Source organism: Amblyomma americanum, chromosome 8 (genome assembly GCF_052857255.1).
Source record: "Amblyomma americanum isolate KBUSLIRL-KWMA chromosome 8, ASM5285725v1, whole genome shotgun sequence".
In the NCBI taxonomy this organism is placed as follows: Eukaryota; Metazoa; Arthropoda; class Arachnida; order Ixodida; family Ixodidae; genus Amblyomma; species Amblyomma americanum.
In genome coordinates, this window is record NC_135504.1 from 56,722,763 (window position 1) to 56,740,147 (window position 17,385).

Here is a 17,385-nt window from a genome sequence, read left to right on the forward strand (position 1 = left end):
TGTACCGCTGATAGCAGCGGTTAAGTAGAAACAATTTGCACACACACAAGGGGCGCGTGCATTTTCGATGGGCGATGCTCACGCTTGTTAAACGACTTTCCTTGGTTGGTCCACGTGATTCGCGGCGGCTTCGCGAATCTGTGTTTATATTCTTGCGGAGCGCCGAAAGGAGCCTTCCGTGTCCTCAAACTCTAGGACGAAGAGACCGTGGACTGAAAAAAGCGTTCTTTCGTCTCCGGCTTACTGTAGTCTCAAGCAACTATGTTTAATACAGTTTGTCAACAGTATATCTTGCTTCGAGTGATTTAGTTAAACCATATTAGTTTATTCAGTACCTAATTTTTGTGTTGCAAGAGCTCACGCATGAGCCTCAGTTCAATGGTTTTTATGTACATAGCGCAGAGGAGCCTACATACAGTCGGAGACCTTGTTGTACTGAAATATCATTGAGCGCATAATAAAAACTATCCGGCGGAAGCAGCATTACCTGCGCATTGAATGGGTTCAATACGGGCGTTAGGGTTCAATACCGCCCGTGGCGTGCGAGAGAGCTGCACTTCTCAGGAAGGTAAGCTCTTAGCCGACTGCGCATCTAAATTTCTTCGCTAAATTGTGTTTTTTTTTCGCCCGCAGGATAACAGAGCAGTAGTGAGCGTGACAATGTTTTTTGTGCCATAACGCCAAGGTGTAAGGCTTTCGGCAACAGACATTATTAAAGCGGTGGGATTCGAGAGTGCGAAACGTACACGAGCAATGCGCCGTTAAAGAAGTGTGAACATGACGCGCCCATTGGTTCCATCCAGTGTCATGAGGCAGCAGTTTTAGAATAAACACCGTTTGACCCACTGTGGCTTTCAGATAATGAGTACAAGCCTGCGAAGTATTTCACGCGTAGAAAAGGAGGTGCTTCCCATTTCAGCCGTCATCGACATCTGGTCGAACAGTCGAAAAGTTAGGTAGTCTCGTAAGCTGAGTGAGGCTCGTGGGATGCCTGACGTGTGAAAAACGTGTTGTGAGAAACTTTAAATCGTAGCAATTTCCAGCGCGCAGGCAGCTTGGTTCAAACCAGGCCTCTTCGTTTTTCGGAAGTTCTGGGGGCAAAACAACCATTTCCTGCGACAAATCGTGCTTCTCGTTTTTTCGCTAGTTCTAGTTTATCTGTGACGTGTTTTGTGTACGGATGCCAGATTACGCATGCATTTTGTTGAAAGCCTGCAATACTTGCCAACAACACTTTCTCTTCCAGGAGAGACTGTGTAAGCCTAAAAATTGTTTTAAAGGCTTTCTGTGATGATAAGTTTCTCATGTAGTGAATGAATGTAAAAACATCAGCCGAGTATTTCAACAATCGTGATGACAGAATCTTTAATGTATTTTCAGCTTGACCGAAACCTTCACTTTGTATGAACTGGGGAGCTTATTCTCTCTTTTGTTTTAACTAGAGGTAAATATTTTTCAAGATTAAGGTTTTCTGCTTTCGGTCGCACTTGAAGGACAGCGTTATGAGTTAAGACTGCAAAACAGACACACCGTCAACGCATTTAACCGTATGTACAACGACGCAGTCGTCGGCATTTTACATAACGGTGGACTCTTTGCCAGCAGGTAATTCATTAATAGGCACAAGGCATAAAAGTGACCCTTATAAGAAGCATTGTGTCGCTTTCAATAGCCCATGCACTGCAACTGACATAACACTGCACACCAACATACTGGTGACGGAAAGGTGATGAACCAGTTGTCCCGCAGAGAGTATTATGATGAATGGTCAAGGGTCATAATTTTTACAAACGACGTTCCTGTTAACAACGTCAAATGCCTTTCGCGAGTCTAGGGAGTGTGCCTATACTCGTTTACAACTATTCGAACAATACATATATCGATCCTGGTCCAAGCTGGCTGAAATATCAAGTGCAAATTCGGTAACTGAAATTAAAAATGACGAACTGGCGTCAGTGCCTTGGTGAATAAGTAATAAAGTTGTTCTTGTGTAATTTTTATACCACGCGAGGGTGTATGATATGTTCAAATATATCATAGCAAATAGAAGTTTAAGATATCGGTCTGCAGCTGCATACAGGTAGCCGATCGCATTTTTTAAAGGGACCCTGGAATTTTGTCTATGGGCATATTCTAGCGCAACAGATCTGAAGAGATGGTCTTCGTGGGTATTCGAGTCAAATTTGAAAGCTCTGCGTAGACCCTATAATTTAGAAATAATATTTAATAATCGCTGCTCGCAGCAGCTCGCAGCCGATTAGGGCGACACACCCCTCCGCGCGTCCCTTATTCGGATGACATTAGGGGGCAGACGTGGCGAGCTTGAAGACCAGCTCTTCTTCCCAGTGACGTCATCGGGGTAGGGAACGCGTGGTGAGGTGCGTCGCCCTAATCGGGTGTGAGCTACGGCGACCAGCGACTAAACAAAAATATTTCATAACTATAGGGTCCATGCAGAACTTTCAAATTTGACTCGAATACCCACAAAGGCCACTTCTACTGATAAGTTGCACTAGAATATGCCCCTCAAAATCATTTCCGGGTTCTTTTAAATGTGTAGTACCCGTTGTGGTGGTGAGTTGTGGCTCGCGGCTTCAGCACACCGGTAAGCATCCCGCAAGCCTTGCATGCGGGACCTGTGTGTGCTGCGGTGCAGGGCAGCCTGCTGGTCGTGCTGGTGGACGTGATGATGGTGCGCGTGCTGGGCTCCACCAGCGTCCTGCAGCGCCTCTCGCTGTTTCTGCTTGAGGAGTTCGGCACACGGCTCCGCAACGTGGCGCTGGTGTGCCTGTCGGCAGCCGTGGTCGTGCCACTCCTGGTCCACGACACGCTCGCCGTGCTGCTCGTGCTGGCGCTCGTCAGGCGACTCGTCTTCGACTTCATGAACGAGCACCTGCAGGTGGGGGTTTCTCGCCGGGTGAGAGTAGGGATGAGATGGGTTCCCGAGGATGCCATTGTCGCATGGCTGGACTCCCTTTTTCTCGCAGGATGGATGCGCTAAACGCCTGCATTAGAAACACACGTGAAAGTGGTAGACCGGATACTTTTTGTAAGACTTTTATTGACATCAGCATAGGCCTGCTGTGGCAACATCATGCATACCGTGCACATTTTACATAAGTTTGGACTTGCAGTGAACAAAACAACAAAACATACAAAGGCTTTATTTAGCAAGTATCAATATCAGCATCTACTCATTAGAGAGTATGAATGTGGAGGAATGAACTGTTAATTCCTTGCTTCGTATGAAGAGGACGCATGAAATCCTAAAATAGAGAAGGATCATATGTGACGAAAATAAAGAATATATTGCAGTTACAAAAGCCGAACGCTGCTGCCATAGTTAATGTAATAGCCTTGTATTTCATCGAGATGGTTTCCTTCGGCGCCCACTTCAATATTACCTCACGTCTTTCTCATAGTGATTTGCATACGACGTGTAAAATGTTTCCCTCCTCTTTCGCAAGAGTGATGAGGGAGCTTTTTAGGAAATCGGCGCTATTATCGCTATTCGTCTAAGATAGAAATCAACATCATATTCAAAAAAGAGTTATATTGCGGACGCAAAAGAGTACCTGCGAAGTTCGGACGCAAAATAGCGTGTTTTCACAAGGCAACTATATATGCATGCAACATGCGGGCCCCAGTGGTCTTTGCGCAGAACTTATTTAGGCCGCCATACAACAGAGCGATAGACCAAGTGGACACGACGTGGCCGAAACAGAGTCGCAGGCTGCGTAATAATACGAGCGATGCAACATGGAACCTGTGCCCTAAAATCTTGCGTGTGCCTGCTCTGCGCGCAAGCCCACTAAATCCGTACAAACGCTTCTTGTTTGCATAGCTGCCACAACATGCCGAGTGGTGCTGTACTCTCTAAATAACCGCGGGAATTTCGGATGTTCAATACATCGCTTTCATTTTTGATGGTGTTTGGAAACAGTTGCTGTGAGCGGAGAACGCATTTTATAGGTCAAATTTTTCAGCGAGGAGCAAGAGTCGGTTATAATAACCACTATGTAGGAGCAGTATACCTCGTGACTCCAGTTTTCCCACAATTTAAATTTTAAGAGATGATTTTTAAGTAAGCGGTGTAATTTACCAACGGCCAACTGTAGACGCTCTGTTTTGATGTCCGGGAATGCAGAAAACATGAGTGCTATACGTGACCCCGGTACATGAACCGAGTCATTCCCCGAATAAATTTAGGAAGAAAAGGCTTAATTTCCCCTAGCCTTCTGATGCCTAAATTTCACCCTAGGGTTGGCGGCGAGTCTCAGGGCGCTAGACAAGATTTTACAATACGACTCATCTTCATCTTGAAAAGTGCTGCCCTCGCTGGCAGGGGTTAAATAGGGCATTCACTCCGAGGGAGAAGCACTGGGGAAGACCGCGATGGTGTGCATTACGGAGGGTAGTAAGATGGCGAACGTGAGCATTAAAAGCTCTTGTTCAGGCATGGAGGCTGCGACAGGCGGCAAACGAAAAGGGAAGCTCAGTTCTTGGCTGCAAAGGCCGCAGAAAACGACGAACACGAAGACGGGAAAAGACACAGAAAAGCGTTAACTTTGAACTGAATCGTGTTCTATATATTGGCTAAAATATATAGGAATATGACAGGGAATAAAGAGGGAAAGGAAAGGAAAAAGAAACAAATAGCTTACAACACTGAACTAAAGTCAGTTTGTAAAATGGTTAGTGCACCGATACCGAATATCCTTTTACGAAAGAACGACTGATGGCATGCTTACGTAGTCACTTCCTGTCCTGTCTATCTCCACCGCCTCGAGCATCTCTCTTATCATCTGCTTTCGATGGCCGCTAGTAACTGTACATCTCACGAAATCAGGAAGCACAGTACCCGCCTCCCTCGAATTGACAGTCGCCAAAGTGAATCGCAAGAGTCTCACGCATCCCTTGTACATTGCTAGCTTGCTTTTGGAGTGTAGTTGTTTACAAGTTTTTATCGACAGTTGTTGACGAGGTAATTATGGCACTGAGCAGCACCACCTGCTGCCGTAACTGTGGATAAAGAACCGCCTTTAATATGAAGCTATGTCACTTTGCTCATTTTGATGAGCGGTGGTCCTGAATGACGAAACCGCTGACAGCGGTCGTAAAAGTAAAGAGGTCTATAACGACATTTGATATACAGTGATGCGGCTTCCGCACAGCCCATCCTCAATTTTTTACGCCAAGGATTTTTGTGCCCAATAAACAATTCTACTATGCTAAGAAATCGGTAAACTTTCTCGTCTTAATACCGTAATCAATATTTGCTTGGACGAGCCTATGGGGCACGGCCGCGGCTGTTTTTGTTCATTGTATTTATTTAATGCTCGCTCACTTATTTGTGCTTTCGTGCGTGTAGCACATTCAACTGCGATTCATGTTTCATAAAGTCTTCAGTATGGACATATATAAAGCTTATAGTTCATTTAATGTCACACCCCTCCGTGCAGTGTTGTCCTCGAAACGATCTCGCTTATTATTACTTGGGTGCACTGTCAAGCGCCGTGCATTTTAATACCGGTGAGGCTGACGGCGCTTTTAAAAGTTTTGCGCTCACGTGAATGCGAGTGAGCAAAGTATTCAAACGAGCGGATAGGTAGCGCAACTGTCACCTTAACTGGAACAACTTTATCCTAAATAATCTTTTCTATTATTTAGAAGCTGCGGCAGCGGTACGGTATTTTGTGTCCGCTCATCTTTTGTCAACACTTGACCGACCGCCAAGTTTTCCAGAGTCACGAAACTACTAATCTGTGTAACTCTGACGCTGCATTCTCCGCAGTCGATGATGGGATTCCAGGCTCAAGAGCTGCCATGGAACGAGGTGCATGCATTGCGACGTGCGCGTTCTGACGGTTCTACTGGCGGTGCGAACGCCAACCCGGCGCCCAGCAGCAGTCGGCCGGCACAGCGATTGCCCGCGGAAGTGGAATCCCCGGCGTCGCCTGTCCCTCCACGGGGCTTGACCTCCAGAGAGGAACGGGACGCGGCCGCGCGATTGGGAGCCACCACCAACGACTCGCAGCCAGCTGAGAATCCAACTTGTACGCACTCTTTCATATGCAACTATCACAATTGTTGACGTAGTCCGATGTAACAAAGAAACTAAGAAGCAGTTTCTCCTCAATGAAAGTCCTCCATTCAGCTTCTAGGCCAATGTAACGGCGGCACTTTCAACGACCTTGTACTTGCGAAGGTGGCTTGAAGCTGCACTGCTATCGACGACGATGCCACAAGTATAGTTCGCTGCCATTGGTTGGGGAAGCTCCTTCGAGGAGCATCTTTCATTGTGTTTTTGAGTTGCAGCCGAATATACAGCCACAGTGCATAAATGGTTTGGTGCCTGCCTTGTGCATCACACGGTGATCAGCCGCACTTACTATTTCAGAAACCTCGAACGCAGCAGAATTGGCTTATGGTCGCGGCACCTGGCTTTTCAAAACAAGAAATCGCTCAATGGGAGCTACATTTCACTTCGCGGAAGATCAACCGCAGGACTAACAAAAATTACGGATGAGGCGCGTTCTAAAACGGGCTTGTAAGCAACGGCAACTGACACCAACGCCCCTGTGTGAAGTGTCTATCATCGATTTCATCCTAGACCCGACAAATGCAACACAGCGATGGCTTGCAAATGTACATTATTTAATGGTTTATGGTGATTTAACGTTCCAAATCGACTCAGGCTATGACGGACGCCGTAGTGAAGGTCTCCGAAAATTTCGACCCCCTGGGGTTCTTTAACGTGCACTGACATCGCACAGTACACGGGAGTAGTATTTCGCCTCTATCAAAATGCGACCGCCACGGCCGGGATCGAACCCGCGTCTTTCGGTTCAGCAGCCGAGCGCCATAGCCACTGAGCCAACGCGGCGGCATCAGTTAGTGATGAAGCGCTCACAAAACATTACGTGCAAAAGAAACCACGCATATTGTGCTCTTCTGCATGGGGCCCTGTATTCTGCTATGCCGGTCGCACAACACCACTCAGGCTTTGGTTGTTGCTTGGAACATCGCACAAAAAAAAATCCCTGAGCATAAGCGTTTTTCCGTGTCGTCTTTGACAAAGGCTGGTTGTCGTGAGCCATTATTAGCTCCCCCACTTCAATGGTTTGCCTGTGAATCTGTCGGTGTGGAGGTGAAGAAGCAGGAAGGATGTTTGAAGCTGTCGTGCAGATGAATGCCTGCGGCTTAGCTCTGCGGTTCCCAAGTGTGGATGTCTAGAAAACCAGAATGAAGGAGGAGGAGGATATGAGGAAAGGAAAGGCGCAATAAATCCCTCGCTCTAGGTGGAGCCCGGAACAGTGCAGAAATTATCAGGTCAGGAAAGACAAGGAGCAGGAGAGACAAGTATGTTTACAAAACCACCTACATACAATGGTGCGCGAGGGATGATGCAACCTATATCTGTTCTTTACCTTTGGTAAGAAAATTGATGATGCCTCTGCACACAACACATGTTATTGGGGACCAAGCAGGACAAACGAGACGCTTATTACTCAGATCGAAAACGCTTTCTGCCCGTAATGTTTTTCTCATGTATTCTCTTACGTGTACTATCGGCACTACCTGTATTATGAATGCTTATCAGAGCCCCTCTCATGCTTCGCTCAGGCACTGCTGCATCTGCTTCTTGTCTGCGCCTTTAGGGCTGTTAGAGATGGCCCGACCAAATATGATTTCCATCTTGTAAACGATACAAATGGCCACTCATGAAGGAACCGGAGAAGTTTCCCTCCAGGTGGTCTTTACCCGCGTGTGAAAGAACCCGCTTAGGTTTCGTGGGCTTCAATTCAAAGACACTTTCTGTGAGCGCTTCATGACTGGCGCAAGTTCAAGCGCCTCCCGACATGGCGGCTGATGACCAACCTGCAGTCAAGCCAGTATACCTGCTTACATAGAACAAATTTCGTTCAACCTCACGTGTTAACGTTGTTCACTGGAAAGATAGCGACACAAGGTGAGAAACACAAAAACATCATAACGGGATCATGAGTCATGAAAGATACGACCTGATGACGCGTTGCGATACTGCCTTTTGGACAGAACCAAGCTACTTTGCTCCTTTCTCAAGTAGGGAATTCCCGTACTCTTCCCTCGTTCATGCCACATATGCGTATCAATCATTCTACGCGGCTCAAAATGACCTCTGATGTTGCAGACCCTAGCTGCCGGTTGCCAGCGCCCGCCGAGCAGCAGACTTCCGGGGACGACTCGGCATGGACCGTCGGTACATCTTCGATTTCGAACGCGGGGCCAAGCAGGATCTCGGACCACGGAGCGGATGGTGCCTGGCTGGGCCTCGCCTCCCAGTCACACCACTGCTTCGGCCGCAAGGCTTCGGAGTCCGAGGCATCCATCGAAGGGCGTCCCCACGTGGCAGCGCAGCCTCGGAAGTCGTCGCTAAGCTCCACCAAGAGCGCCAAGAAGGTGGGCCAGCCATAGTCCGAACGTCAATTATGCACTTACGTGGGCTGATTAGTTGGGGCGTTTTTTAACGTTAATGGAAGTAAACAGAAAACAGAGCCATTGCGAGACAGTTGTGAATACAGCTGAGGCAAGTTCAGCTGGGCGCAGAGCGTGAAGTCGGTTCATTTAAATATAAGTGCAATGTCTTATACCGCTCTTTAACAAATAAAGGCAATAAACATTCGCTTTATTGGTCACTATATCAATTTTCAAGCAGACCTATCGTATATGTCATTACAGATATTGATTAATTCAATGATTAAACGGGATTTTTTTTCTTTATTCAGAGCATGTCATGTAATTTGGATCATGGCTTAAAAATTGTCACGCCCCAGGTGCGTGATACGAAGGGCGTTCTCTTTATCATAGTGTGGCGCTGCAAAGTGTATTTAGAAATTCGAACAAAATAGATGTTCGCCATCATTAATTATGAAAATTAGATAATGTTCATCTTTGGCCCATGAATGTTTCTTTAGCTTGTTGTGGGGTTGCCGATACAATAGTAAACAGAGGTCAGAAAGGACGACCTCTCCCGCAAAGTTTCCGGTGCAGTCAGTTCAGTTCTTTGCACAAACCTACTACTAGTTAGAAATTAAACACTAGCACGGGACGATGTGGCTTTTAATGCACCCTGCGCCGCCTAGCAGCACTAATGATAAGCTGTTGACGTGTGCAGTGGATGCGTAACTTCGTCTCCAACCGGCCCTTCGCTCGACTTGTCAATTTGGCGATCCCCGTCAAGCTCCGATTCCGAAGCTTGTTATCCTTGGATTGGGCGAGGTGGATAACTCTGCTAATCCTCACTCCTTTTGCCTGCCGTGGCATTTACTTCACGCATCTGCAGACAAGAACTCGACCGAAGTTACTGAAATTACGCCAAAAGCGGCTATCGCATGAACATCCATGTGCTAGCTCATCTTTCATCGAAGGGTCATCAGACAACGGCACCGGCAACAAAGACAACATGAGAGCGGTTTCTCCCTCTCTCGGCCCGCGGTCATCGGAATGAAGGCAATGCGGCTAGCGACACGCCAGCGCTGTACGGGGATCTCTAAACTGATCAGCCTAGAGGAAGGCCTGCTGAGAAAAAACTACCAGCACAGCGCCACTTTAAAATATAAAATTTGCACGCTGTGCGCCCTCCTTTCAAGGACTCATCCAGGACAGTTAAAGTGAAGCAATACGGCATCCAGTAAGCGTTATAAATCTCTCTTAACCCCCTCTCTCTTCACTTTCCATTTCTCAATAGTAAACGTTGCTTCAAATAGCCTTAAGTTCTACCAAGATAGATTTCTTTGTTCACAGTATTCAAGAGAACTTTGTTTTATTCTTCCTTTTTCCTTTACTGAATGAGAAGATCATTTACTTTGCTCAATAGAGTCCCGTTCAGCCCTATAATTTGTGGAACATTCCAGCATGGGTTCGGTAAGTGTCTGTGGTATGCTTAAATAGGTGGGAGACGAAATTTCCAATCAGATCACACAGCATCAAGAGGCAGAGCTCATATGTAATCTTTAAATGCTTACTACGGCCTGAGAGGTAGGGTCACACAGTTACGAAGAACGCATCCAAAGACCACTGCTTTCTCAAGCTGTGGAACCAAAACTCTATGGGCGGTACACATTTCCTCCGATGAATAGGTTACCCTGGCATGCTGGGACGCAGGACTCTGAAAGATAGAAAAAAATTGACAGTGGCTTAGCTCGCACAGGCAAGGATATACGTAGCGAAAGCTAAGGCATAGCATGGTTAGCCTTGGTTAATCTTGATTGAAAGTCCAGGTTAGTCTGGTTGTCTAGCTATGTTGTTGTCGCATTAAAGACGAAACAACTGTGGTTGCGGCGTACGCGAGCTCTCCTTTTCAATCGTCCGACTTGATATCAGCATGCAACGCAGCTGGCGAAGCGAGCGGAGGCGAGCGCAACGACGAGGAACGTGGTGTGACGTCATACCAAACGGCGGCAGCGGTGAGCCGCGTGGTGTGACGTCATGCGAAATCGCAAGTTCGCGGCCAGTAAAGCTTTCGCTCTAAAAGAAGACGTGGTTGAGAAAGGCCGTCCTGCAATGCCACCAGTGTCTCTCCTTCGTTCCAAGGTGGCGAGATGGGGCTGTTTTTAGTAGCGAGAGCTACACTACGCCAGCTCTTCGAGCCTTCAGCGTGGCACCCCTTGAGCTCCGTGGTAGCGCCGGGGTCACGCGGTGCGGAGCAGCTGCTGCTACCTGCGGCGCGGCGCGCCGGCGAAACAGAACTGCAACAGCTGTGCGCATGCTTCGTGTCGACACGGGGGGGGGGGGGGGGGGGGGTGATTTCTCGTCCAGCAACGACGAGGAAGAAGAAACGCTCAGCGAAATGAAGCGGCGAAAGACTGACTTTGCAATTCGACTGAGCGGGTTCCACTGGGCAAGATGTAGCTCTTGCGTCACTCTAGGTTTTACCAGAGCTAAACAGCAGCCAATTTTTTTTCATCGTCTTTCAGTGGCGTAATAAATATGAGGAAGGAGCCAGCCCTTGGACCACATGTGTAGCTCAGTGGTTCAGGCGCAGTCAACTCTCTGTGGGCTGCAAAGGCAATCGCACCAGAATGTTAGAACCCAGTTTTCGTTCCACTAATATCAGAGAAACTCCTCGGATTGTCACGCTCTTTTTGTGTGTGTGAATAAGTGGCAGCTATTGGATCAAACAACCCACATTTCCTCCTCATCACTGCACGGCTCCGTGGACCGGATGACGACAGGTGGCGCCCTCTGTCGCCACCCCTGCATCAACATGCCCCTCGTGGGTTGCGATAACAAACACAACCATGTTTCTGGGCAGCAGCTGAGCGCAGGAGTTCTTTTTTATTTTAATATAAAAATTTAGAATAGCTCTTGCCCGATACCTATCAACGGTGTCGTTAACGGCTGGCTGCGCACCTGCACCACGCGCATGCGCCATGCGCGCTGTGACTTAGCGTGGCTGCCACCTCATTGTTCCTTCAGATGTGGGCGGTAACACTATGCTGTAACTTATTATGGCTAGCACTCCCACCGTGAAGCAGCGAAGTGGACGACGATGTGATTGGGACCACTTTCGCATCGGCAGAAGAATAGCAAAATAGCTTTTTGTGGTGATGTGAAATTGCTCACTGACAAAAGGGAAGTGATGAGCGGGATTACCAATGGGCTACCAATGCTCATGTATATTGAACTCTTGATGCGAATATGAATTGAATTACATCACTTGATCTGAGTAGGGCAAGCTTATTGTGGTCATTTTCATATTGATTTCCAAAGACGTCCGGATTAGGTACTTAACGCGGCTGCTAATTCTTGACCCTCGTGGCACACGCAGTAGCAAATGTGAGGGAGTAGCAACCATTTTTCTGGGCAGCAGCTGAGCGCAGGAGTTCTTTTTTATTTTAATATAAAAATTTAGAATAGCTCTTGCCCGATACCTATCAACGGTGTCGTTAACGGCTGGCTGCGCACCTGCACCACACGCATGCGCGATGCGCGCTGTGCCTTAGCGTGGCTGCCACCTCATTGTTCCTGCAGATGTGTGCGGTAACACTATGCTGTAACTTATATCTAGCACTCTCACCGTGAAGCAGCGAAGTGGACGACGATGTGATTGGGACCACTTTCGCATCGGCAGAAGAATACCAAAAGCTTTTTGTGGTGATGTGAAATTGCTCACTGACAAAAGGGAAGTGGTGAGCGGGATTGCCAATGGGCTACCAATGCTCATGTATATTGAACTCTTGATGTGAATATGAATTGAATTACATCACTTGATCTGAGTAGGGTAAGCTTATTGTGGTCATTTTCATATTGATTCTGAAAGACGTCCGGATTAGGTACTTAACGCGGCTGCTAATTCTTGACACTCGTGGCATACACAGTAGCAAAGGTGAGGGAGTAGCAGGGCGCTGAGTCATCAATGATCTTTTTTTTAAAACTGAAAGAGCCGAGGACCTAAAGAAATGTAATGGCTGTCTTGAGCCTAGTAGGCCTGCCGCTGTTCACGACGCCGGTGACTACGCACGTTGCAGGGCAGTAAGCGGACCTCTATCGTGGAGGGTGGTAAGGTGGTGCTGCCCGGTGTCTCTTCGCCCACGCCCAAGCCCACCGCGGTTCATGTGGACTCCATCAGCGGTGAGTGCAAGTTCTAGTGAAAGGAAAACGTGCGCTTCCTGTGGACGACCTACTGTCGCTGGCGGCGAATTGTCCTACACAAAAATGGAGGGGAGCGTTTAGTTCATAGCGGAACTGTTCATTAGAGAAAGTAAACTTCTCTATAAACTCTACACTAGTTCCTAGACGTCTGTGTAAGCGACAGAACAGCCGCGGAGCTACACAGCATACAAATATAGCAGCTCGCATAGCTAAGCAGAGGTTACGAGCAGGTTAACCTTTCCAGGCGCCACTGATACTTTCAGTCAAAAGTAAATGTTTACCCACATAAATGCGTAAATAGCGTGTTCAGGCCTCAATAAAGGCACTTAGCATTCAAGCGCACAATACCAGTGGTTTGTTTTACGATGATTGACAAATTTTCTTTCATACTGTCATAGCGCTTACATGCAGTCACGACAGGATTCCTTAAATTGTCTAAGAGTCGAGGGGCCGTGGAATCATTTTATGCTTCGGAAATGAACATTTTGCCCTAAACTGGGCAAAAATACGCCTGAGATTGCTCTTTACAAATTCCGTTTTGGGGAAATGGCGGTGACCATGCTAGCACGCTCATTGTTTAGAGAAACATATATTGTGGTCGCTAGTGGGCCCTAAAGAGCAGCGTAACAACGAAAGTAGGCATGCTATATTCGCCGGAAAGCCTGGTATCACTGCTAGCTGCAGCGCACATTGATAAATAGCTGCTATCCCAAGGGAAAAGCTGTGTGATGCAATAATCTCACAGAGGTTTGTCCTAGGAATGTCACACATTCCTTAAAAATAATATATTTCTAATGGAATGCCGGATAGGCTTCTCTTTACTTCAAAAAACCTTTAATTAGTGACGGGATTCGCTGAAACGCTTGTATTGTAATAAGAACACAGCACACTACTAATACAGCACACACAGCACACCACAGCACACCACAGTAATAAGAGCACAGCACAGTAATAAGCACAGCGTCACGAACAACCAGCCGAACCGTCCAGGAACAGAACAAAGACCGCGTTCAGTCCAGAGCACGCACGAGCGACCGAGCGGTCGGCGCTCGAGCTTCGGAGTGTTCGGCGCTCGAGCTTCGCAATGTTCGGCGCTTCTCGTCGTCTTCTTCGTTGAGCGCCAGCCTCTGAAGATTCTAAAGCCCGTGTCCAGTCTTACAATTCCCCCCGGGCGAAAGGGCGCCATCCTGGCGGCCTAGGGCGATGTGACGACGGCGGGGTCGTAGTAAGGTTTGAGGCGGGTCGTGTGGACAATTTCGAGGCCTCGGCGGCGATGATCAGGGGATGGCGTAAGGGGTTCGATGAGGTAATTGACGGGGGATGTCTGCTGAAGAATACGGTAGGGTACCTGGTACTTGCTAACAAGTTTGGAGGAAAGGCCGGGACCTGAGGAGGGTACCCAGAGCCAGACCAAAGAGTCAGGAACGTAAGCGGGAGGAAGTGCAGAGGGATCACGGGTGCTTTTCTGTTGCTGCTGGACGTGAAAAGTGAAGGACCTGGCAAACTGTCGGCATTCTTCGGCATAAGTTGAGGCTTGAGAAAGAGTTGTAAATTCGGAAGCATCAGGGCGGTAAGGTAGAATGGTGTCCATTGTGCAAGAAGGCTCACGGCCGTACACGAGGAAGTACGGAGAGAATCGGGTGGTGGCTTGAGCAGCGGAGTTATAAGCGTATGTGACAAAAGGTAGAACGCGGTCTCAGTTACAATGGTCGGAAGATATATACATGGTCAGCATGTCGCCGAGGGTGCGATTAAAACGCTGAACCATGCCATTTGTCTGGGCATGGTAGGCGGAGCTGGTGCGGTGAACAACGTTACATTCCTGAGGGAGAGCTTCTACAACTTCTGAGAGGAAGGCCGGACCTCTATCACTGAGCAGCTCTTTGGGCGCACCATGGCGAAGAATGATGCGACGGAGAATGAAGGATGCAATGTCGTGGGCTGTAGCGGATGGTAAAGGCGATGTTTCAGCGTAACGTGTAAGGTGGTAGATGGCAACGATGATCCAGCGGTTCCCGGTTGATGTGCTGGGAAGAGGGTCGTAGAGGTCGATGCCAACACGCTCGAAGGGCTGTACTGGGCAAGGCAGCGGCTGCATAGGAGCGGCGGGTCGGCGAGGTGGATGTTTTCGTCGCTGGCATGTGATGCAGGACTGAACGAACTGGCGGACGTAACGAGCCATCCCACGCCAGTAGTACCACTGTCGTAGACGGGTTAAAGTCTTCAAGAATCCGGCATGGGCACACTGGGGATCATCGTGGTAGGAAGAGCAAATGAAGGAGCGCAGATGTGTCGGAATGACGAGAAGCCACTTGCGACCATCCGGGAGATAGTTGCGGCGGTAAAGGAGCTCGTCTCGGATGGCGAAATGGTGGGACTGACGACGGAGAGCACGGGAAGGAGGTCGAGATGATTGGCCAGATAGGAGATCAAAAAGGCAAGTGATCCACGGGTTTTTGCGTTGCTCGGAATCCATATCAGCGAACTCAAACTTGAAAGAAGACTTGGCGGATATACAAGGCGCAGCCTCAGATGGTACAGGGGAACGTGAGAGGGCAACAGCATCGGCATATTTGCAGCCGGAACGATAGATAACGCGAATGTCGTACTCTTGGAGTCGCAGAGCCCATCGCGCCAGTCGGCCAGAGGGATCTTTCAAAGAGGACAGCCAGCAGAGGGCGTGGTGATCGGTGAGAACGTCAAAAGGGCGCCAATACAGGTAAGGGCGAAATTTGACGATCGCCCAAAGGATGGCTAAACACTCCTTCTCGGTGACAGAATAGTTGGCTTCAGCTTTTGTGAGTGTCCGGCTGGCGCAAGCGACAACGTATTCGTCAAAGCCTTGCTTGCGTTGAGCGAGTACGGCGCCGAGGCCGACGCCACTGGCATCGGTGTGGAGTTCCGTCGGAGAATGAGGGTCGAAGTGACGCAGAATTGGTGGAGTGGTGAGGAGGCGACGAGTGTCGTAAACGCTTCATCACAGGCTGGCGACCAGGCCGAAAGGTCGTGGGTGGAAAGGAGCTTGTTCAGGGGGTCGACGATAGTGGCAAAATTGCGGACAAAGCGGCGGAAGTAGGAGCAGAGGCCGACGAAGCTGCGGAGGTCTTTTACAGAAGTGGGCTTTGGAAATTCGGCCACAGCTCGCAACTTGGCTGGGTTCGGGAGAACGCCATCCTTCGATACGACATGACCGAGAAGGGTGAGCTGCCGAGCTCCGAAGCGGCACTTTTTCAAATTAAGTTGGACGCCAGCGTCGGCCAGGCAGCGAAGAACAGTCTCGAGGCGCTGGAGATGAGACGGAAAGTCCGGGGAAAAGATTACAACGTCGTCTAGATAACAAAGGCATGTGTGCCATTTGAGCCCTCGGAGTATGCTGTCCATCATGCGCTCGAATGTGGCGGGTGCATTGCAGAGGCCGAAAGGCATGACATTAAATTCATAGAGCCCGTCGGGTGTGACGAATGCAGTTTTTGGGCGATCTGCTTCCGCCATCGGCACCTGCCAGTAACCGGAGCGCAAGTCCAATGAAGTAAAGAACTCAGAGCCCTGCAGGCAGTCAAGGGCATTGTCGATACGGGGGAGAGGGTAAACGTCCTTGCGTGTAAGCTTTTTCAGACGACGGTAGTCCACGCAGAAACGGATGGAACCGTCTTTTTTCTTGACCAGAACCACTGGCGATGCCCACGGGCTGTGCGACGGTTGTATCACGTGACGCTGGAGCATGTCGATCACCTGGGCGTCAATGATGCTGCGCTCAGCGGCTGACACGCGGTACGGACGTTGCCGCAAAGGGGCATGGGTTCCAGTGTCAATACAGTGGGTAACGGTGGTGGTGCAGCCCAAGGAAGGTTGCTGGTGGTCAAACGAAGCTTGAAAACGCTGCAGAACGGCTACAAGCTGGTCTCGTTGGCTAGACGTCAGGGCGGCGTCGACAGAACGGTGAAAAATATCTACAGACGACTGATTCGTGATGGGAACAGGCGTAATGGCGCTGACGTGAAGGGCGGCCGCGCTATCGACGAGGGGGTATGCGGAGGCGGGATCGAGAACGGCAACGCTATATACCACGCGATTGGCCACGGAGTAAAGTGGTAGGGCAGGAGAACGGGTTGGCCACATAAATAGCGCTGGAGCCACGAGCAATTGTCAGCAAAGCATGAGGCATCAAAACAGACTTCTGGTCAGCGCATCGTAAAGAGGGGGTATAAGTCACTGTTGCATCTGAGAGCGCAGCACAAGAAAGAGGCACCAGCACTGAAGAGAAAGGTGGAACGTCTGTGTCCTCTGAGAAAACCACAGTAGCGGCAGCAGCACCGGTTACGTGCAAGGGGGCGTCACTGTAGGGCGACAAGTCAGGCTGAGCACGGGCGCAATCAATAACGGCGTGATGTGAGGAGAGGAAGTCCCAGCCAAGGATAACTTCGTGAGAGGAGCGGGAGAGGACGATGAACTCGATTGTGTAGGGAACGTTCCCGATGAGCAGGCGGGCGGAGCAGGCGGCTAACGGTCGAATGTCCTGAGCGCTGGCCGTCCGGAGAGAAACGGGAGGAAGGGGCATCGTCACTTTTTCGAATCTGCGACAGAGGGTGTGACTGAGAACCGAAACGGCTGCGCCAGTGTCAACAAGTGCTTCGATGGCGACTCCTTCAACGAAAACAGTAATAATATTGGCAGGCGCAGAAACAGGTCTTGAGTGAGCCGCTGGTGACGCAGTTCTTGCCTCCGGAACTGCGGTGGTTAGTTTTCCGC

At 49.2% G+C, this 17,385-nt stretch overlaps 1 protein-coding gene across 1 annotated transcript in view; it reads left to right on the forward strand.

The window, feature by feature from the left end:
- LOC144102403 (uncharacterized) overlaps positions 1–17,385 on the forward strand; it is a 63,647-nt gene that overhangs the window by 24,979 nt on the left and 21,283 nt on the right. Inside the window, exons 6-9 of the mRNA XM_077635682.1 lie at positions 2,657–2,899; positions 5,795–6,056; positions 8,174–8,442; positions 12,513–12,615. Coding sequence (XP_077491808.1) covers positions 2,657–2,899; positions 5,795–6,056; positions 8,174–8,442; positions 12,513–12,615 — 877 coding nt within the window. The remainder of the gene's footprint in view (positions 1–2,656; positions 2,900–5,794; positions 6,057–8,173; positions 8,443–12,512; positions 12,616–17,385) is intronic.